Source organism: Lycorma delicatula, chromosome 4 (assembly GCF_047948215.1).
Source record: "Lycorma delicatula isolate Av1 chromosome 4, ASM4794821v1, whole genome shotgun sequence".
In the NCBI taxonomy this organism is placed as follows: domain Eukaryota; kingdom Metazoa; phylum Arthropoda; class Insecta; order Hemiptera; family Fulgoridae; genus Lycorma; species Lycorma delicatula.
The window spans coordinates 192,930,241-192,955,176 of record NC_134458.1 but is presented as its reverse complement, the minus strand read 5'-3'; the positions used below and the strand labels follow the sequence as shown (position 1 = coordinate 192,955,176).

The window sequence follows — 24,936 nt, the reverse complement described above, 5'->3', positions numbered from 1 at the left end:
TAGGTGTCATATATCTTAGAGGTTTTCCTGTACATACATAGGAGATATCGACGAATTTATGAACTATTATGTAGTAGTGTGTTTGTATATAAGAACCGACTTTCAGTATCGCTCAATAAATGAAATATTATCCTCTTACCAGTCGCAGCGATAAGTAGAAAACTTATCGGAAATTATCTTCTATGTTATTATTAATGGAAACAAAACACGACAAAAATAGCGCAGTGATAAATAATAAGGCACTAGTATATATTTTATAACTGCCTTTGTACTCGAAATCTTTTTTCAAATCGTTTCTGAAACGTTTGACTTTTATTCCTTTGAAAGAATGAGTGAAATACTGATGAAAAGATATGAGTATTCGCGAACGCTTATCAACTACTTAAAAACGGTTTACAAAATAAAAGACCTGACTTTCCCGGAACGCGGCTAAAGCCAAGTTCTGGGAAGTCCTACAACTTCCAGAAACTACGACTTGTTTTTGATGCACGACTTACATACACAACTTAATTACAATATTTATCATTTTATTTAAAAATAATATTTTTTTTAAATTTAATTCAATGATTCTAAGTAAAGCGTGCGCGTATACCGTATTAATTCGCTCGAGTGTGGTGTCACTAATGGCGACGGTCGATACTAACATTCTTTCTTTTTCCTGCTTAGCCTCCGGGAATTACCGTTCAGATATTACTTCAGAGGATGTATGAGGATGATAGGTATGAATGTAAATGAAGTGTAGTCTTGTACAGTCTCAGGTCGACCATTCCTGAGATGTACGATTAATTGAAACCCAACCACCGAAGAACACCGGTACTCTAAGATCTAGTATTCAAATCCATGTAAAAATATAACTGACTTAACTAGGACCTGAACGCTGGAACTCTCGACTTCCAAATCAGCTGATTTGGGAAGACGCGTTCACCACTAGAACAACCCGGTGGGTTTCTTTAATTTTACTGCTAACCTGTGACGTCACAACATAGTAGATGACTACAGTTATAGTCCAGCCGCTAAGTGAAATGTGGGGTGTGTAACGAGGAGGTTGCTGGGTTAAGACCCCGGTTTGATGAGAAACAAATTTGTGGATCCTATGAGATATTAACAGAAAGAAATCCAACGAAAAAGACCATTGTACTGCCTTCTATAATGTTTCAAAATTATTAATATTTTTGGAGCGGGGGTGCAATTTAACAAAAAGATTTTTACACGAAAGATTTTTTTTATAATTGTTAAAAATAATATTTTTTTTTAAATCTACCATTTTTTAGGGTGGGAGTGCGATCTTAAAACTTTTTTTTGAAAATATTTGTTATTTCTTAATCGTTAATAGATGTGCGTAAGAAAAATATGACCTTAATTAGGTGAAATCCCGACATACTGAGGGTGACCTTGCTCTACAGCCTCACTCCGTTAACCTTTTAAGTTGAAAGTTTAATGCTCCATATATAGAAGTAATCGGAACAAATTTAGTCAAAACCGGTCCAGTAGTTCTGGAGATATATGATGATTTACAGTTCTACTCCGAACACATAAACGTACATACGAACATTAACATCCAGATAATTTCCATCCGGCTTTTTGGGTTCCATATGTGTCAAAACATAAAGATCCGATGAAAACTGCGTATGCTCAAACTGGACCGATAACAATTCTTTCCCTTCTAAAGCTATAGCTCCGCAATAGCGCTCAACGGGAAAGTAAAAGAATATATTTATCTTCCCCAATAATAAAACAGCAGTTGATTTGAGCCAATATTCATAAAATTGAGCAAAATTTAATTTCAATTTTTTTTCGGATAGTTCATCATTTCTTCCTATTACTTTTTTAACCGCACCGTTTTATTATCCGCAAGAAAAATCAACCGGTTTCGTATTTTCAGAAAATAAAAGAAATATCACAGCACGCTATTATTCCAGGGAAAATTATCGTGAAGAAAACTTATATTAAAATAAACAAAAAGAGGTTATAATAATAGAAATTAGATTTGAACAGTTGGTATTATCTATAACTAAAGATGTCAACCAGAATTTCATATAAATTTAGTTTTTTCGATTAAATAGTTTTTCTGATGTTGCCATTTGTCTCCTTAATTATTAAACGACCAGAGTATTTAAAGTTCATCGCATGAATAATTTGTTTAATTTTTACGAAACATTTTCAATCTCTTTTATATAATTAATTTTCTTCTGATGTACAGAGTGATTCAGGAGGAAAAGGAAATAATTTGGAACTGATTTTAGCACTTTAAACCGATGACAAAACACATTCACTCTTCAATACCGCTGATTATACTAACATTCACTACCCTGAAAGATTACTTCAGTAACAATGTAATCAGAGTAGGAAAGCCGATAATATTTTATACATTTTATACTAGATGTGGATACCGGTGTTCTTTGGTGGTTCAGTTTCAATTAACCGCACATTTCAGGAATGGTTGACCTGACACTGTACAAGACTACAACTCATTAACATTCATACATGTTATCCTTTGAAGTAATACCTTACACTGGTTCCGGAGGCTAAACAGAAAAAGAGAAATAATACCACAATAAAAACTTACATTGATAATCTAAATCAAAAAAATTAAATTACTATCTACCATACCCCAAAATAGCTGAAACATACCATAGTAAAAATCAAATATTTGAATATAAATGGACGGCTTTCAGAAATCGTAAAACATTCAATAATTTCGTTTCATTGTTTCCTAACATATTTTGGAAGAAATATATTTTCTAAGATATTCGGATTAATCCTAATTTAAACTTCCGATGCAAAGCCACATAACAGACACCACCCACAAGGATGTGGTGTACAGTTAGTCGGCAGTTGCAGCGAATACAAACGGGTGTATCTGCTTGTGTAATGAGATATCCACGAGAGAGCCTAGTATGCTCTATTCGCAAACGACAGACAATAACCTCCTTACTCCTGCAAGAGGAGCTCCACAGTGATACAATATTCTTAGCAGGACAAACCTTATTGTCGACTATACCATTCCATTCACTTCCCACTCATCACAGACCACCCTCTTCAGAAAACAGACAATATCATCAGGAAGAACACGGTTAGTGAAGGGAGGCTGCGAACAACCGCACCATCATCGCACTCATTGCCTGAAATTCCAGTATGGTTAGTCATCCAGCAGAAGCTTACCATCTTGTTGCGTTGAGTCATTTGAGAAATAACACACTGAATCTTACAGACAACAAGGTATCTGAACTATATGTCATTATTTGCCTGTAAGGCACTTGTGGAATCTGAACAGACTAGTACATGTCAAAATGTTGGGCTAATTATATTTAAGGCCTTTTAATAGCACTCTAGTGATGAAGAAAGTAAAAAGAACTATCGACAGTCAAGAAATACTATAAACAGGAACTGCAAACTAGTGAAACAAGAGTGGATTAAAGAAAAGTGTTCAGAAGTGGAAAGAGAAATGAACATTGGTAAAATAGAAAGAGCATACAGGAAGTTAAGGAAAATTTTGGGGTACATAAATTAAACTCTAATAATGTGTTAAACAAAGATGGTACACCGATTTATAATACGAAAGGAAAGGTCGATAGGTGGGTGGAATATAATGAAGAGTTATACGGAAGAAATGAATTAGAAAATGGTGTTATAGAGGAAGAAGAGGAAGTTCAAGAGGATGAAATGGAGCAAACAATACTGAAATCTGAATTTAAGAGAGCATTAAAAGATTTAAATGGCAGAAAGGCTCCTGGAATAGACGGAATACCTGTAGAATTACTATGCAGTGCAGGTGAAGAAGCGATCAATAGATTATACAAACTGGTGTGTAATATTTATGAAAAAGGGGAAGTTCTGTCAAACTTCAAAAAGAGTGTTATAGTCATGATACCAAAGAAAGCAGGAGCAGATAAATGTGAAGAATACAGAACAATTAGCTTAACTAGACATGCATAAAAAATCTTAACTAGAATTCTGTACAGAAGAATTGAGAGGAGAGTGGAAGAAGTGTTGGGTAAAGACCAGCTTGGTTTCAGAAAAAGTAAAGGGACAAGGGAAGCAATTTTAGGCCTCAGATTAATAGCAGAAGGAAGATTAAAGAAAAACAAACCGACATACTTGCCATTTATAAACCTAGAAAAGGCATTCGATAACGTTATCGAATAAAATGTTCAGCATTTTAAATTACAATAAATAAAATGGAATAAAATGTTCTGCATTTTAAATAGATTAGGGTTAAAATACAGAGATAGAAGAACGATTGCTAACATTTACAGGAACCGAAGAGCAACAGTAATAATTGAAGAATATAAGAAAGTAGAAGCCGTAATAAGAAAGGGAGGCCGACAAGGATGTTCCCTATTACCATTACTTTTTAATCTTTACACAGAACTAGCAGTTAATGATGTTAAAGAACAATTTAGATCTGGAGTAACACTACAAAGTAAAAAGATATAGATGCTACGATTTGCTGGTGATATAGCCAAGAGAGTAAAAAGGATTTAGAAGAAACAATGAACATAATGGATGGAGTCCTACGCAAGAAATACCTCATGAAAATAAACAAGAACAAAATGAAAGTAATGAAATGTAGTAGAAATAATGAAGATGGACCACTGAATGTGAAAAATAGGAAGAGAAAAGATTATGGTGGTAGAAGAATTTTGTTTTTTGGGAAGTAGAATTACTAAAGATGGATGAAGCAGGAATGATATAAAATGCCGAATAGCACAGACGAAACGAGCTTTCAGTCAGAAATATAATTTTTTTACATCAAAAATTAATTTAAATGTCAGGAAAAGATTTTTGAAAGTATATGTTTGGAGCGTCGCTATATATGGAAGTGAAACTTGGATGATCGGAGTACCTGAGAAGAAAAGATTAGAAGCTTTTGAAATGTGATTCTATAGTAGAATGTTAAAAATCAGGTGGGTAGATAAAGTGACAAATGAAGAGATGTTGCGACAAATCGATGAAGAAAGAAGCATTTGCAAAAATATAGTTAAAAGAAGAGACAGACTTATAGGCCACATATTAAGGCATCCTGGAATAGTTGCTTTAATATTAGAGGGTCAGGTAGAAGGAAAAAATTGTGCAGGTAGGCAACATTTGGAATACGTAAAACAAATTGTTAGGGATGTAGGATGTAGGGGGTATACCGAAATGAAACGACTAGAACTAGATAGGGAATCTTGGAGAACTGCATCAAACCAGTCAAATGACAGAAGAAAAAAAAAGGGGATTAGTTTGTTCGATGGTATGTATATAATATTACACTAGGTCCTAAATGGTAGGCTTAAAGATATAACTGAGCGTGTTATCAGATGGGGTTCAGATAAAGTCACTCAACCGTTTTCACTCTGGACCAAATTTTATAGAACAGAATGGAATTCAATTTGGAAACGCTTTTAATGTTTTTTGATTTTAAAAAAGCCTTAATTGTCTAGACAGGAAAAAGCCATGAGATAAAATTGATGAAAAATTACAAGCGTGTTCCTTTTCAATCTTGTTACAACCATAAATAGTTTACATAAGGACACCATGATAAACATTCCCACAGATAGTCAGCCAACAAAATAAGTTAAATCAAACAAAGGAGTTAGGCAAGGCTGCTGTACCTCTTCCACACTCTTCAGTATTTATATATACAGAGTGATTCAGAGAAACGGGAAATTTTGAAAGTTGTGTTGATAGCCGTGGGCGATTGGTACCACTTGATAAGTGGCGCCAGCCTCTCTAACCTAACCTGCCATTTATTTGTCATGGATCCTTGGAGTGGTGCGCAACGTGCATTTGGTATCAAAGCGTTTTACGAAAACAATGACAGTGTGGAGGGAGCGCGTAGAGAATTTCGCCGTCAATTTAATCTGGGACGGCACGACCGTGTTCCATCAGCACGTGCAATTAAAACGTGGATATCTAATTTTGAGGAAACCGGTTCGGCAATGAAAAAGAAACCTCCAGGCCGTGAGCGAACCGTCCGTACACCACAGAATGTTCAAGCTTTACAAGATGCTGTCACACGAAGTCCACATCGGTCAATCCGTCGTCTCTCAGCATCTTTACAATTGCATAGTTCAAGTGTTCGAAGAATGTTAGTGAAGGACTTGCAATACCATCAATTTGCAGATCGTCCCGGAACTGAAACCGAACGATGCAGTTGTGCGAGCACAATTCTGTAATGTAATGCTTCAGAAGATAAACGATAACGAAGAGTTTGTTCACGGACTGTGGATGTCAGACGAAGCGCATTTCCACCTCAGTGGATTTGTTAACGAGCAAAATTTCAGATACCGGACACAAGAAAATCCGACGCAGCTACACCAGCGTCCGTTGCACAGCCAGAAAGTGACCGTGTGGTGTGCTATGTCATCTTACGGTGTTATAAGCCTTTATTATTTTGAGGATGACAACGGTCTTGCGATTACAGTGACGTCTGCTCGTTACGTAGCCGTGCTTGAAACCTTTGTAGTGGAACAACAAAAGAGATTTCCACCGATTCTTAACACAGCCTGGTTTCAACAAGACGGAGCAACGTCACATAAGGCACGAATATCGATGGCAGCTGTATTTAAGACTGGTTTGATGCAGCTCTCCAAGATTCCCTACCTAGTGCTAGTTGTTTTATTCTGGTATACCCTCTACATCCTACATCCCTAACAATTTTTTTTTACATATTCCAAATGTTGCCTGCCTGCTTAATTTTTTCCTTCTACCTGTCCCTCCAATATTAGAGCGGCTATTCCAGGATGTCTTAATATGTGACCTACAAGTCTTCTTTTAACTATATTTTTCCAAACGCTTCTTTCTTCATAGATTTGCCACAACACCTCTTCATTTGTCACTTTATCCACCCATCTGATTTTTAGCATTATCCTGTAGTACCGGATTTCAAAAGCTTCTACTCATTTCTTCTCAGGTACTCTGATCGTCCAAGTTTCACTTCCATATAAAGCTACGCTCCAAACATATACTTTCAAAAATGTCTTCCTGACATTTAAATTAATTTTTGATGTAAGAAAATTATATTTCTGACTGAATGCTCATTACACCTGTCCTATTAGGCATTTTATATTGCTCCTGCTTCGTCCATCTATATTCTACTTCCCAAATAACAAAATTCTTCTACCTCCGTAATCTTTTCTCTTCCTACTTTTAAATTCAATGGTCCATCTACATTATTTCTACTACACTTCATTACTTTCATTTTGTTCTTGTTATTTTCATGCAGTAGTTCTTGCGTAGGACTTCATCCGTGCCGTTGATTGTTTCTTCTATACAGTTTTTACTTTCAGCTAGATTTACTATATCGTCAGCAAATCTTAGCATCTTTATCTATTCACCTTGTACTGTTACTCCAGATCTAAATTTTTCTTTAACGTCATTAACTGCTAGTTCTACGTAAAGATTAAAAAGTAACGGGAATAGAGAACATCCTTGTCAGACTCCCTTTTTTATTACAGCTTCTTCCTTATGTTCTTCAATGATTATTGTTACTGTTTGGTTCCTGTAAATGTTAGCAATTGTTTTTCTATTTCTGTATTTGAACCCTAATTTTTTGAAAATGCTGAACTTTTTATTCCGGTCTACGTTATCAAATGCCTTTTCTAGGTCTATAAATGCAAAGTATGTTGGTTTGTGGACCTGTTGCAGGTCCACTGAAATACAGCAAACATCACTTTGTGGTAACTATGGATTCATTCACACTTCTGTTCATCAGATCTAAAACTTTTGCAGCCTTTGCTTGACATAATTTTAATTGAGTCCTAAGGGAAAAGTGTTCAGTTATATTTTCTCCCTTTACTTATGCATTGTGTCTGTCACAGACATTATATGTATCTGTTTTCGGAATTCCAAATGACAGCTTACGGTACTGCTTCTTAAATACATGTTGATAGTATCTGTAAGATACTTTTGATTGTGGAAACTTAATTTTGAATGTACAGTACATCCTATAATAATTTAAATCAGAACTAAGAAACTATTTTGTGGTTTTACTTCTTCCATAGTGGCATTCCTGTCAAGAGAAACTATCAATATGCTTACAAACAAGATTAGTCTTCTTCGGTAAATTTAAGTGTATAGTTGTGAGAGTTAGGATTTTTTCCTTTGTTATCATTATATGCAATATTTCCAATTTTCTTTTTATGATTAATTATTTGCAATTAACAGTTTGCAAGGCTGAAGATTTCTTTAAATGTTTTTGCACAAACCTGAAAAAGTCCAGAACCTGTAGGTACAGTGTAAATCATTGTCGATTGGCCCATACTTTCACTTGAATCATTATATGTACCATGTCGCCATTTAGAAACTGGTATGATTTCAATACGATTCATCAAATTGTTGCCTTGTTGTTCATCTGATAATTTGTACAGATCCAGAAATAGCATTTCTTCACTTTGTCAATTCTTTACATTTGTATTTACACTTACAAGTGATCTGAAATTTAAAAAAAAATTAAACTGTGATTATGTTGGGGATTATTTTACATAAACATGTAAGTAGATGCAAAGTTAAAGATTATAAAAAATTAATTAAATTTTTTCCATTTTATTTTTATTTCACTTAAGGTAACTGAAAAGATTAAACAATAAAAGAATTAAATTATTTACAAATAAGTAACATATAAGTAGTATATAATAGTAAATAGGAATGTGCATAATAATTATTAGGTCAACATATGTGCATACGGTATTTAATTCGCACGGGTATGGTAGTTCTCAGCGACAGTTTGCACTAACTAAACTAATGTAATTTACAAAACTTATGTAGAAAAAATTTTGCTTGTATGGTCGGCAGACTGGTGTAGCCACAAGGCTTAATGCACCAGATACTGAGTCAATCATGCGATCGAGTTCAAGACCCAGCCAGACCGAGCTACTGTTTTAGATTTTAAATATAATTCATTTATTTAATTCTACCCTCACCTGTGTTGTTACAACATAGCAACAGTGGACATAGCAACAGTTGTTACTACAACAGTGGATGCAGAGGTTGATCCATCCATTAAGCCGTGGTATAGAAGGAAACATAAGGAGCTGTCATTTCAGCTCACACAATTATTGAAAGGCCATGGCTGTTTTAATAGGTATTTATATAAAAGAAAGAGGAGGAGAGCCGAAGTATGTCTCTACTGTACTGAAGAAGGTACAGTAGAATATACAGTTTTTCATTGCTCAAGATGAGATGAAGAGAGGCAGGAGGTTTACCGCAAAGCGGGTATGGTTACCCCAGGTAATGTAGTAGAGGCAATGCTTCACGAGGAAAATAACTGGAGGGTGGTTAATTAGATGATAAAACAGTAGCATTAAGAGGAAGACAGAGGAAGAAGTTGAAGGTATGGGGAACTGAAGGAACTGTGGGGATGTCAGATTACGGTTGGATAGACAGACCCGTTCAGGTGGGTTGAGATGCTCCGGCATCTCATTTCTGATAAGTGAATAGGGACTCCTGAGGAGGATAGGAAGGATTTGTTAAGACTGGAGTCCTGGTGGGGAGGCCCTTTGGGGCAGCTTCATTAGAAGTATGGTAATTAAAGGACCTAGACCCAGTGGATCAGGTGTTACTGCTGGAAACGGCATAGTCAGGCTCAGTTTGGACACCTGTGAGGTTAGAGGCTAAAAGGCACCCCTCCCAAGACTGTGTAGTGGCTGATGGCAAGGACAGTCTTGAGAGGTAAGGAGTTATAAAAAAATAGTGACTATAACAGCATTTTCTGGGGTGGGGAATGTGATTTTACAAATATTGTTCATTTTTCATCACTAACAAATGTACCTAAGAAAGATACGACATTAATTAGGTGAAATCTTGAGGTACTGAAGATGAATTTCCTCTACCGATTTACCCCCTTGACCTTTTAAGTTGAAAATTTAACAGCATCAATACCCCATATATAGAAGTAATCTGACCAAGTTTGATTAGAATCAGTCCAGTAATTCTGGAGATATAAGATGATTTTAGAGGCTGACAGCGAACACACGTACCCTAACTTTCAGAAAATTTCCATCTGGTTTTTTGTATTCCTTAGGTATCAAACATCAAGATCCAGTGAAAATCGCATACGCCCAAATTGGATCGATTTCAATACTTTCCCTTCTCAAGATATAGCACTATCTAGACTGGAAACCAAAAATCATTATGATTAAATGAGGTGCACTACTGATCAATTTTTTTTAAATGAAAACACTTACTTATCATTATCCAACCTTCTTCTTCTAACCATGTTAAGGACAGTCTGTCTCACTAAGGATTCCAAAACTCTGACTAATTACAATACAATCTATTGAAGGCAAATATTGCCAAGGTCATGCTGTAGAAAGAAATCTGTTTATGTAATTAACATATATCGATTGAATAAATGAGTAAAACTTTTATGTTAAGCAGTACGTTAATGTTAAGTATAAATAAAACTAATAAAAAACAACTCATATAATAACGTAAAACATGTAACTTTTACATAGCCAGGAAACTACTTACAGAACTTTATAATGTCACTCCTTTGTACAAGGTGTACATTTTAAAGGTGCTAATAATGATACTTTGGGTAAATTCTTTTAACCACAAGTATATATACCATTTGCCTAGTAATACAATAATTTTTCATCATTTTCCATAAACGGGTAGCGGCTAATGGCTCAGTGGAAATAAATTGATATAATAGACTGTGTTTATATTGTAAATATTTTATTAATAGAATCCTGTGCCGATATATAAAGAGAAGTCAAAAAGTAAATTTCTCTGTTCAACTGCTGCCTATACACTAAATATATGAAGTTGATTCCTACACTATACTTACTTCAAATGTTGCATAATAAATTAGAAGTTACTGACCAAACCACACCATTCTTGTATTGTAGATAGTTCAACAATACAAATGTTCTATTTCTCTGAACACAAGAAGAGATGGTCTATTTTTCTGTTTTTTTTAGGCCAAACGGAAAGTATGCATTGAAATTCATCAAAAACGTGAAGCAATTTTTTACTTTAATGTGATTGGTATAGAGCAGTATATTGGTGATGAATTTTATGTAACTCAAATAAGTGTGGTGAATGAATAAGGAGCAGGAGCCCTTTTCTGTATTGCAGGTCATGTCTCAGCAATCAAAAATATTTGTCTGGTTATAAAAAGTATAGGTAGAACCCTCAATAACTCAAGGGTTGTGATGCTAGTCTTTTTAAAACTGAAGGTAATAACGCCAGTTAAAATAATTTGTAGTGAAAAAACTGTCCTTGCTGTGAAAAATGTGACCTTGCTGTTTTATCAAATTTGACATATTATTGTCTACACACTTTTGTTTTTATTTAGTCTTTATAAAATTTTCCCCATCGATTTTGAATACTAATCTAGTTCAACATCGCAACCATAAAACCATCTTAATCACATTTTATGATGTTATTTTTGACATGACCTAACAATCCTGCCAAACTTCAACAAAGAATCTTTTTGATCTTGTGTTGCCAACCATGGGGCCATCATTTGCTGTGATTCAATGCACCCGAAAAAGGTTAAAATATTTTTTAAATGAACCAATTGAGATGTTGCACTCATCTGCTAGTTCCTGCATACTTAAACAATAATTAGAATGCCCACATCTTTGACTACTATGGCACCACAAGAGGTATCCGTCAACATTCCACAGTCTTCCTGAACAGAGATAATTATTGACAATTCATTCACCGAGTATGAATTGGCACAAACATCACTACAAGCTTGAATTAACAACCAATTTTTTCGACGTTATATAAATTTTCATATTTGTATATCGCTCACAAAAATCATTAACAGTAAAAAAACAACAAAATGAAAAAAGAATCACTGAACATGAACTGCACAATATGTTCTTAATGAAATAAAATTTATTAGCTCTCACTTTACAAGGCAGTAACAAATGGCACTCAATTTCCACAGGTACATAATTCAAAAATCACTTGTTTTAAAAAATCTCATATACATTTTAGAAACGGTAGAAAAGAAAACCGATTCAAAATCTGTTTGTGCAACAGCATAATACATTTATGCATTTCAAATTACTTATAGACTCAAGTAATAATTTATAGGTTATTAATTATAGTACTTTTTTATTTTTCAATACAAGGTTATAAATACTGAACCTGAATTTCTATGGTTTTAAAGGTACATTATTTATATTTTTAAGCTACATACCGAATGTAAAATGTTGTAATAAAAGTAGTTTATACATTCAGGTCAATGAAAAAGGCAATAGGAAATCACTTGATAAACCCAAGTAATCCTGGAATGGGATGTTTGTATTTCCTGTTAATACATGAAAAAATGATCCTAAACAATTTAGATTCTGCTTTCTGATTGACTGAAATCTATTAATTTATTCTGTAATATAATGTCAGGAATATCCAGGAAAATTGTAAAAATAAGAATGAAATAAAATATTAACAGCTGAAACTCCATTTAATTAAGCAATTAAGAAAGCAACTGTGATCTTTAATGTACATAATTGATATTTTTTTATAGCTAATAAACTGATCAAAAAATGTCATTTAAAAATAAAAAAAAAAAACAAAAGAAACTCCCATAATCAAATTCTTTAAATTATGAACAAGATAAAGGCATAAATGAAAAAATAAATTCAATAATTAAAAAACAAACCTTCTGTCGTGTCTCAGAAAATGATTGTCTACACCCTGGTCATTGCTCTACATCATCTTCATGTTCTATCTAATCTATTAACTGAAAAAACATCAAAGTTATTTATGAACAAATAGTATAATGTAATAAATGTAATAATAATGTATATGTAAAACCATTTCAATTATTGATCTTATTTAAAGTTATTTTAAACTGTTGAAGTAGGTTTTATTAATACATAGTAATGCTGGTATACAATAAGAATACAATAATAAAACAGAATACAATATTAATATGAACAGAAAACTGTGATTCAAAAAGAAGTCAAGACAATTATGGAATACACTAATCCCCACTACTTTTTAATTTGCAAATGAAAGAAACAATAAATAAATAAATAAAAAATTTTAAAAGGTTGAAATAACAAGTCTAACTGTTAAGTAATAAATGTTTATTACATTTATTTGCTAAATTAAACATTTATTTACTAAATATTTATTACATTTAGTAATAAATGTTTATTAGTGAATCATTCATATTTCCAATAATGAATGATTCACTGCTGATGGGAGGGGTCAATTTTAAAAATAAACCTGAGTTAACAAAATGATGTAGAAAGTTGTATTATTATTATATTTTACGACTGCATAGGACCACTTTAGTCAGTCCATTATCCAAGTCTCTTCGATGGGACTGTTTGGGCCTTATTGTTGTCCCACTACTTTTTCATACATTCTGATCTTTCTAATGTTGAAAATGTTTGCATTGTGAAACAAGTGTTTTAGTTCTTGATTTTCTTGTTTAATTTTATCTTATCTGTAATGTCTTCTAATATAAGCCCAATTTCCTTCAGATCCTCTCTTATTTCTCTGATCCATCTAAATTCTGTCTTGGTGTTTTTTGAGTCGAGATTGTACCATACTGTTTCAGAAGTCTTGAATCTTGCATCTTCACAATATGTCCAAAGAATCTTAATCACTCTTATGCATGGTATCACTGATGGGTTCTAACTCTTTGTACACGCCTTTGTCAGGCACAATCCTCCACTGCTCATCTTTCTGGTACTTTTTATTAATGCAGGTTCTTCCAATTCTTCTTTTGATTTCCTGGAGTCTGTCTGTGTTCGATTATTCATTCAGGTGGAACAGTGTTTCTGCTGCATAAGTGGCTTTCGGTTTTATAACTATGTTGTAGTGTCTTATTTTTGCGTTTATTGATAGGCATTTTTTATTCTAAGTGTATCAGGTTAATTTTTGAACTTTAGCTAGTTTGATTCTTCTTATTTGGATTGAGGTTATCGTTTAGGTTATTATTTCTCTGAGTTATTTAAATTGGGTTACTATTTTGATTTTATTATTGTTTATATTTACTTCTTTAAATCATGTTGGTTTTTGAGACATAATTTCTGTCTTTTCAAATGATACTTTGAGACAAATTTTATTTCCGTTTTGAAATTTTAATATCTGTGATTTACCTTTGTCGATTTCGTTTGCTAGCAGTGCCAAGTCGTCAGTGCAACTGAGACAGTTTGTTTTGATTTTTCAACCAATTTTTACTTTTGGGGACATATTTTGAGCCATTCCCTTATTACCATTTCTACAGCACAATTGAATAATAGCGGTGAGAGCATATCACCTTGGCGCAGTCTTGTTTTGATCTCAAATGGTTCCGAGAGTTCACCTCTGAATTTTACTTTTGGCTTAGTGTTTGCGAAGGTCAGTTTTATCATGTTTATTACTTTATTATGTAATTCGAGGTGTCTTAGAATTTTTATTAAGGATTCTCTGTGGATGGTGTCATAAGCTTTCTTGAAATCTACAAATGTTATCATGTCTCTGTTTCTTTTCCTGTTGTAATCCATTATTAACTTGAGACTCATGATCTGGTCTGGACAGCTTCTTCAGGGTCTGAAACCTCCCTGGAATTCTCCTAGTTCTTTCTCAAGATGTGAACTGATCCTGTTGAGGATGATTCTTGAAAAAATTTTGTATGTTGTTTCTAGGAGTGAGATTCCCCTGTAATTCTTAGGGCTTCTTTTGTCCCCTTTTTTGTATAGCAGATGGATGAGGATTGTCATCCAGTGTTCTGGTAGTTCTTTCATCCAGATGTTGATGAGCTGTTGTTGAAGGACAATTTTTGGTGATCTTTTTGCATGTTTCCAGATCTATACAAAATTCTGATCTTCTCCCATTGCTTTGTAATTCTTTATATCACCCAGTACTTAGTAGACTTCTTTTATTGTGGGAGGATGGATGTTTTCAGGAAGTGGTGTTTTTCCACATTGTGTTTATTATTATGGTCCAGTTTACCATTTTCATTCTTTATTAGTAGGGTTGGGGGTTCATATATTTCGAACTGATTTTTAAAGGTTTTGTAGTAGAATTAAATATTTATTATGACAATACAAATTTCCAACAAAAATATAATATTGTATTTCGACACTATTCCATGAAGTCATAATTAGTTTCAGAATACAAAAGTAAAATGTCTAATGTTTGTTTAATGTCAATATGTATGATTTGTGTTTACTAGATTAAATTAAAAGTTTCAACAATTTCATATACATTTAAATTTACAAACCTATACTTAAAAAAAAAAATTGTATTGATCCGCAGAACAAAACTACTTTTCTGTTACATATCATAATATTTTGGACTTTGGGTAAAGATCTTGAGTTTCTTGTTTCAATTTTTATTTTTGGTAAATTACATAATGCTCTAAAATATCTACTAATTTATTTAAAAATTCCTTTTACAAAAACAATATTGTTATTCTGTTAAGTTTGTAAATAATTCTAATTAGAGATGAACCTGAAAATTTTTTTTTTACTTATTTAATAAATATTTAGGTAGATACTTAAATAACTATTATTACTATTTATAGAAAATATTCATATAACATATGTGTATATATATGTTATGTGTTATGTGTATTTAGTAATGAGGCACTGGGACTCCCTCGTCTCTTCGCAAAAAAGACTGAGACCCAATGTGGGTCCCCTTTACAGGACGCTCACATTGGAGGCATTGGCGTTAAGGTCAAGTCCTGGCTCCTAGAGTGGGGTTCAGGAATGACATAGTCAGGCCTGGATACCTTGCCCTAGGGCTTAGAGGCAGGAACTGAAAGGATCCAACTGATGGGCTGATGGGAAGGCCCATTAGAGTGGATAATCCCCTGGGCTGCACTATGCTTCACTGTGGGTTCAGTCCAGCCCAGGGGGTAGGGGAAAAAATATTTAGATGATAGTTCTACTTATTTTTCCCTAAACTGTGTTATAAGTGGTTGGCTTTGCAGACGACCTGGCTTTCCTGGTCAAAGAAGGCATCGAGGAGCAAGTAGAAGAAAGAGGGAACAGGGCGCTGTGGACAAGTGCAGGCATGGATGACAGTGCATGGACTAACAATCGCCCCAGACAAGTCAGAAACTGTTATCCTAGTGGGCAGGAGACCGCTTCATGAGGTAAGGTTCAGGATCAACGGTGCGATAATCCGACAGGTCAGGAAGGCTAGGTACATTGGGGTCTGGGTGGACAGCAACCGTTCATTCAGACCCCACGACGTGGAAACCAAGGCCAAAGCAAAGTGGTTACTGTCTGCAGTATCACGGTTGATGGCCAACACTGAGGGGCCACGGGAAAAACGAGGAGAAATGGATCGTCGACACAGGGAAGTTGACTTCCAACTCACCTAGTTCCTCTCAAACCACGGAGAGTTCGGAAGATATCTACAAAGGTTTAAGATCAGAAGGACGGCGGCCTGCAGGTACTGCACGGGAGTTGACACGGCTGAGCACACCTGGTTCGGCTGTGACAGGTGAGAAGCTTAAAGGAACAGGCTTAGATGAATATAACACTGGATCTGTTATTGGCCACATGGTGCAGTCCGAGGTGGGTTGGTTAGAGGTGGCTAACCTGGCACATAGGATACTGAAACAGAAGGCAGAGGAAGAAAGGTAGCGATAGGAAAGAAATACCTAGTTTTGCTCCAAGGAATGTCTGGTGTGGCAGGAAGGTCTCATGAAGTTTTCACCATGAGGATTAGGATGATACGGTAGCACAGATGTACTCTGCTAGTTTAGTAGCCTGGTTAGTTTTAGTTTATAGTATTATAATTTCCTTCTTGTTTGTATTTATATTGTGTCGTAATTGCTGCTGTGTTTATTAGTTTGGGAATCTGTATGTGTGGCACTCCACACAAGGTTTCAAGGGTGGTGGGGTAGCAGTAGAGTTTTTGTTTCTATCCTCATAAATGGGATGGGAATATAAAACTAAATGGCATTGTTAATATGTCTTCAGTTTTAGGTCTAAGTATTATTATTGTATTGTATCATATGTTATAATTTGTACAAGTGCTTGTGGTGATGGAGGAATATAGGGTTTTGTACAATAATGTAATGTAATTTATGTTTTATCATTACACCGTAAATAATTTTTATTGTAATGTTTCATAATGTTGCTATATATTATCCCTTGTAGTTATGAGTTTATTTGTGCATTGTAATTTTAATATTATTAGTGTACATTTTTTCTTTCTGATGTTTTTATTGTACAGCAAATATATATTGTAAAGTTTTAAAAATATTGGTGCATATTCTTTGATGTAATCATTGTATCTTTGTTGTAAACTTTGTGTAGTAATATTGTAATGTCAGGGCATGTAATGAGATGTCTTAAATATATCGGTAGTGTGCTTTGTGTATTGTATACTATATTGAATATATATTTACTATATGCGGTTCTATACATATGGTCTTAATATGAGTCACATACTAGGTATGGCGTTACGAACGCTGGGGTTGTTGTGTTCTGACGTATTTGATTATAAAAAGAAAGCAGACAGGAAAGACTTCAAAAAATTCAGGAAGTCTAGGGTCAGAGCGTGGCGACGTGTAGGGCCAGGGAGGTAGCCTCTATGCCTAGGGTGTTTCTGGCCCATCTACACACAAGAATTGAGGGTGTCAGAGCTCCCCAATGATGTTATAGAGGTGTGAGAGGGTTGCGGACAGCAAAGGACATATGCAACGCATGTTTGGAGCTTTAGAATAGGGCCGGAGAGGGTAGCTGTCCAGTGGAGGGACGCATCGGCTGTCCAGAAGAGGAAGTCAGCGTGTTCCTATGAGGCTAGAGGGATCCTGTTGGGAAAGCCCTTTGAAGGGATACGTCAAGGAGGGCAGAGACTGCTGCCACGACACCCTGAGGTTATTGTGTTGTGCTTAATGTGGGGACTGGTGTTACCTTGGGGATGTTTAAAAACAAAAATGTGTTATAAAATACTACTTTTTATATACATTATTGATTAAGTTTTTCATACATTATTGAATACAGTACCTAAAATAGGTGTTACTCTTTTTACAGAATATAGAAAACTTGTATGCAAATCTCAAACAAATTCTTGCAGTACTGTCTTATGATGAGAGTTACAAAGAAATTTGTTTAGAAAATGACCATTTGTGGGATTCTGATGATTGCAAAATAGACCAGTATTTATGCCATCTGAGGATGAAAATGACTGCAATTTTAGTACCAGGAGAGTCTTAAAAATCCAATCAATTAAAAAGCCTGTAGAAACCATTCAAAGAAAGATGCAACAAAAAACTGACTCTTCAGTAATTTCAATTTCGCAAACAAAAAATATACTCTAAGATAATTGTAAAATAATTGTTCCTTACTAAGAAGATTTGTTTGGAAAAAGTGGTTACCACTTGAAAACACAAGTTGCCCCTAATGTTGGAAAAATTGCAGGTAAAATGACATATAAAATGAAATATTATTACGATCTAACAAGGAAATTTTGAGGCAGAAAGAAAATTATAAAGTATATTATGCAACGCTGAATGATATGAGTTTGGATAACTAAATGTCTTACTTGGTTTGTTTATTTTGTCCAGTGCAATGAAAAATAATCATTTGTCCTCACATGTTTTGTCTGACAGTTCATACAGCAAGAATGAATTCCGAGAAATTTTATCAAAGGAGATATCTAATTTTTTAATAGATTGTTTATGCTTTGATGAGAAAAATACAAAAGAACTCAATCTTTTGAAGTTTTTCAAGCGTGGAGATCCATCCATAAATAAAACTTAAAATTTATAACCGCCACTAAATAACTGATGAAATCCACCCAATAATAGAAAGATACAGCAGCAAGGGACATTGTCCGGGTTCAGCGATCTGCAGGGAAAAATACTGAAACTCCTGCCATTCTTGTGTTCTGTTCCGTTCCAAGCGTGGAGACAGGACTGAGAAAGTGATAATGTAGATTGAATGCAATTAATCACCAATGCTATTAATTAGCTCTTAAGGTTGGAGCATTGCTCCAGCATGCATCTGTCAGATTATGTAGAATTCACTGTTTAAGATAAGAATGAGACACAGCCAATGCCGTGACATGTTGTAAAAATGTAAAAACTTCACAATCCAGTAATTTATACTTCTACCTATCAGACAAGCATATAGTTATGATTACCTGATAAGATCATACAATGGATAACGGTATAGTAGTCACTTTCTTTCTTTTTCCTGTTTAGCCTCCGGTAACTACCGTTTAGATAATACTTCAGAGGATGAATGAGGATGATATGTATGAGTGTAAATGAAGTGTAGTCTTGTACAATCTCAGTTCGACCATTTCTGAGATGTGTGGTTAGTTGAAAAACCCAACCACCAAAGAACACCGGTATCCACGATCTAGTATTCAAGTCCGTGTAAAAATAACTGGCTTTACTAGGACTTGAACGCTGGAACTCTTGACTTCCAAATCAGCTGATTCGGGAAGACGCGTTCACTACTAGACCAACCCGGTGGCTTGGTATAGTAGTCACTACTCTTCTTGAACAGCAAGTTGACTTAAAATTCTTGAAATTAGACAGCTGAAATACTAAAATTATTCGTTATGATAATTCTGATGACTGCGTGTTTATATACTATAGATTATGTGCTAATTCTTTGGCCAATAACTTATTTACACTCTTAATATTAATTTTTGCAGAGCAAGAATCCTGTATATTATGAGCCATATGATAAATAATGATTAAACACGTTAAAATGGTCTTGGAATATGATAAAAAACAGACTAACAGAATATAGTTTACCAATAAGGTATCTTTTTATATGAAACATTTCTACACACATAAAAAAGGGTGGATTATAATAAAAAGGTTGTACAGTCATAAGCATATAAATTTGCTCACACTGAGACACTCACGATGTTTTTAATTATACTCCACAGCATCTTGTAATGGTCTATTGGACTCTCATCTATATCTTTATACATGATAATTATGTCCATGTAACTAAATTTTTTAAATCAACTTTGCTAAATATCCCCTTTCTCTCATTAACTATTCTATCACTTCCAGTTATTCTCATTTCTATGCTGTTTTTTTTTTTTATGAATTTTAAATAGCTCTGTGTTGTCATTTGTACAAGACTAAACAATATCAGAATTATTCAGTCGATGTTTTATCATGGAAAGGACGTAGTATATCTCTAGATATAAATTAATATTCTAGTGAATCCATAGAGAACCTAACAGACAATTAATCGGTTATCGGACTTTTTGTTTCAATGGAAAATATAAGACAAAGAAATAAAAAAAAAGAACTTTCAAATTACTTACTTCACCTCACGAAACGTATAAAATAGCTCGATATTTTACTGATAATGAACATAATTTTTCCTATTCTGTATTACAGCTAACTGAAAAACTATTTTTTCAAACTATAACATTTGTTAATAAATAAAATTAATTTTAATTATCAACGTCTTACAACACAACAGAATCATGCAAATATACTGTCACGACTCTAGGTTAATTTTTCGATTTTACTATTAGAATATAACATATTTATATTTATTAAATGCCTTAAATGATATAACAGAATTTTGTTAATTAATTTATTAAATGCTGACAAAATTGTTTTTATTACCAAGACAAGGTACTTATAAATTTTGTCGTAAAAGTGAATCGCCAATTTTGTACTTGTGGGCAACGAATCAGTCATTCTTTTTTATTACCATTTGTAGTGGGTTATTACAACCAGATCTTTTAAGGACTGTACATCTCTATAGTACAAAATGTTGTCATCAAGGTTAACTCGGTTACCTCTGATTTACAGAAATATTTTTCCTTTAAAAAAGTGCTACATACGTCCAATTTCAACATCAAAGAAAAACAGTGATGCTACACCTTCAGTTTGTGAGGGAACTGTCTCAAAAACTACGAGTGGAAGCAGTAAATGGCAACCTTACGGTTTTGGAAGAACTGAAGAAGAAGATAATATTGTCATGCATACATTTTTTTTTTGTGGTGTAACACTTTGTATTGTATTTTTATCATTTTTTGTCGCTTATGCACCATCTATGTCTGAGTGGGAGCAGAGGGAAGCGTTTTTAGAACTTAGAAGACGTGAAAAATTGGGTCTTCCCGCTATTGACCCTAACTTCATTGATCCAAGTACCATAATATTACCTTCAGATGAAGAATTAGGTGATACCGAAATTATTATCTAATATATATTTGTGTTTTTGAACAAAAGTAGAACGACTAGACTCTAATATATTTAGTAAAATTTGATTTGTGTTCAATATAAGCTACATCAGTTTGTGTCGTTTTATTAATATTAAATGGAATTTAATCTATTGGAATTATACTTCTGTAAATTTATTTGATCTTCTATAGATAAAATATATTAATTTCTGAATCGGTTCTTGTTTTTTTTCATTATGGTTATATTTTCTGTGAAAAATGAGTTATTTAAATTGTTGGGTCATTAAGAAATTCAACAAGTAAAAGAACAGTCTTGTTCTTTCAGTTCTGTCAGTAACTTGTAATATTTGTCAATTTATGTCATTTTAGCCAAGAAATCTTTAAATATCAGTTAACTTGAAGTTTATAATCACCTTATATTAACTTTAGCACATTTCAAAGATTATTAATTAAACCATTCTATGAGCTACAATTAAAATTATCCTTTGCATTTACTGTTAATTTATAATATTACCTTTATGGCAACATTTAGAAATAAATTCCTAATATTAATGAATACACCTTGGCTTATTTGGTACTTTGAATACGTGCTAATCAAGTTCTAAGTTGTTGAATAAATAACTGAATTTGATTTTCATAAGTTTGGAAGTTATTTCTGTGTTAAGAGTTAAATAATAGAACCATTGGATTAAACTATACTAATGTAAGCTGCAGTAATTGTTATTTTGTTTTGTTAAAAATGTACAATTATACCAGAAAATTTGTACTTGCCATTATTCAGAATACTGTTTGTACCAGTTAGTTTAGTGTAGGAGAATAATTGGTCACATTCAGAGCTGAGAATAAACATTGCATTATGTTTTTATTGACAGAGTATTTTAAGTAATTACTTAAATCAATTTAAATTTTGTTCATATTTTAATATATCATAGTAGATCTACGTTGGGTCAGGAAAACACAAGATCTAAATGTCAGAAAGCAGATGAGATGACCCATGCAAGGTCAAAGTCTGCACAGCATTATCAGTACTCTAGTTGGTTAGCGATCAGTTTTGTGAGTTATAGCGACCTGTTGAGAATGCTGATCTGTTCTGTGGAGAGAGGTTAGGGTAACAGTGAAGGTTAAGGTTTGTGGATAGAGGTTAGAATAAATTACCACTGTAATTTATTCCTAACCTAGCATTAGTTAATACCATCTAATAGGACACTTGTCTGAATCTATGTTTAAGCAAAAATTTATTCATTACAGAAAGTCTACACCACATGATCTGTGCTATTAGCCATGTGTATGACAGATATCACTGTACAAAAAGCACTCTTGGTCATCTTCAACAGCTGACACAGAGTCCGATTCTGATGACTATTAAGGTTAGTTTTTTGCTTTATTTCTCTATCAACAAATCTCTAATCTTACCTCCAACTGTAACCTTAAGTTTAACCTTAACCACTCCCCATGAAGAGATTTGTTAATTTTCAGCGGTAATTGCATTATTACCCAAAAAAAAAAGTTTTAACCCTTTAAAGAATGATGAAATTTTTAAAAAATGAATGGTGTTCTGGAATGCCCTACTTTAAAACAAGCAAAATGAGAAAGGGCATTCCGGAATGACCTGAGTGAACCTTATTGATAAGGTATTATGTTAGATTTTATAGGGTACTTTTATTTGTAAGAAAAAGTGCTTTGTTATTATACTCAACAAAGAGATTGTTTAGATAGTTTGACTGCATTGTGCACAGTTGCTGAGGGGGGAGAAAGGCAACTAGGCAGAGCCAAAGCGATTGAGACAGGCTGTAAATGTAAGCTGTGACTATGCTATTACTTGATTCTTGGCACCACTCACATCTGCTTTTCTTTCTTTTTCCCGTTTAGCCTCCGGTAACTACCGTTTAGATAATTCTTCAGAGGATGATATGTATGAGTGTAAATGAAGTGTAGTCTTGTACATTCTCAGTTCAACTATTCCTGAGATGTGTGGTTAATTGAAACCCAACCACCAAAGTACGGTATCCACGATCTAGTATTCAAATCCGTGTAAAAATAACTGGCTTTACTAGGACTTGAACGCTGTAACTCTCGACTTCCAAATCAACTGATTTGGGAAGACACGTTAACCACTAGACCAACCCGGTGGGTTCAATCACATCTGCTGTTCACTTGTATAGGCACAAAATCTCCTGTTAATTCAGTCGGCTTCAATACTACGTTTGCAACTGAGCTTTGAAATTCTTTCCATTGTGTATACAGTTGTTATTTTCTTCGTATTATAATTTGTAAATATTTTCTTTTTCATGTAGACACTGAGATTGTGTAAAAGGTAGTTTGTAAATTGAGTTGAAATTGTGTTTTTCTTGTTTTATTTTCTTTGTATTATAATTTTGAAAATATTTTTTTATCGCTTTGCGTACTGAGATTATGTTCACTGACAGTTAATATGATGTTTTACACTCCGATGAAGACAATTTCAAAGATGGTGACTGAGTTTTAAGCGATAAGTTTTGAATCCGTTTTACAAGAAAAAAGTGCTACTGATGATGAAGTTAGTTCTAACGACACGAACAATGATTCTGATCAAAATGAGTCAAATATTCCTTTTGCCCAACCAGTAACTGACCCTTCATTGAGTCCTGTTTGTAAATGAAAGCACAATGATGGATTTTCTCCAAAAAATTATGATTTTCACCCACCAGATTTAGGTCTAACAGTAGATTTAGATGGGTTAGAGGGAAATGAAATTTATTTATTTTTTACCCATTAATGGACTGCAATCTTGTGTTACCATTACAGAACAAACTTAACTAATACTATCAGGAAACCTTGAAAATCAATATAGGCCTACAAAATATTTCTAAGTTGAAGTGATGGTCAAACATGAATGATAATGAATTGTATTGCTTTTATCTTCTTTTGCCTCAATGTAAAAAGAAAACAGTATAAAATTGTATTGCACTAAAGATCCTTTTTGACTTCCCCAATATTTTAAAAACTCATACTAAGAATGTTACACTTTGATGATAACTTGCTTGTGCACAGTGAAGATAAGCTGTACAAAATAGTGCATTGTGTGTGCAAACATGAAAACAAAACAAAAAAAGACAGTACCTTTGAATGTTAAGATTGTAATGTTGGATTATGCATTTATCCATGTTTCAAAATTTATCATACCAAGAACAATCTTAAATTATTTACGGTAAGTTTAATTCCAAATTTTTTATATAGAGCTTTTATGATTTTGTAATATTTTGAAGTTTTTTTCTTACTCCTTTTCAGCGTATAATGGTTACTACCATGTACCAGTCGATTAGAACATAGAGCAACCATACTCATTAAAGGGTTAATATACTAACTAGGCCTTTTTTAAATATTGTATTATGATGTACATCTTTGTATTTCTCAGGTACTGAATAGTTTTTAGGAAAAAAAAATTTATTGAGAAGTTTCTCAATTAAAATTGTAGTAGATGCATTAAAACTTTACTTAAAAGGTTATCTTTTTTATATATGTAGTTTAAAATTATTTTAAGTCAGATTTATGCTCAAATATATAAAAATAAGTTAATTTTAATTATTGTAAAAGAAAATAAGAACTGTAAAAGCCTTTTTCATGAAAATGAATAGACATATATATAAATTAAATTTACATAATTTTAGATATCCATCTACTGATCTTAAAATAAGAAAATTTAATTTCTTACACTAAATCTAAGTATTAAACATCACTTTATTATGCAAAATACCCGTTGGGCTGGTCTAGTGATCAACTTGTCACAAATGAGTTGTTTAACAGCTGATTTTTGAAGTTGAAGGTTCTGAGGTTTGAATCCAAGTAAAAGCTAGTTGCTTTTCTACAGATTTGAGTACTAAACATTGG

At 33.5% G+C, this 24,936-nt stretch overlaps 1 protein-coding gene across 1 annotated transcript; it reads left to right on the top strand.

Annotated features, from left to right (window-relative positions):
• The first annotated feature begins 20,576 nt into the window (after positions 1–20,576).
• NP15.6 (NADH dehydrogenase [ubiquinone] 1 beta subcomplex subunit NP15.6) lies at positions 20,577–21,288 on the top strand. Its single transcript, XM_075364928.1, has one exon. The coding sequence runs from the start codon at positions 20,658–20,660 to the stop codon at positions 21,090–21,092; it is 435 nt and encodes a 144-aa protein (XP_075221043.1). The 5' UTR covers positions 20,577–20,657; the 3' UTR covers positions 21,093–21,288.
• The last annotated feature ends 3,648 nt before the right edge of the window (positions 21,289–24,936 follow it).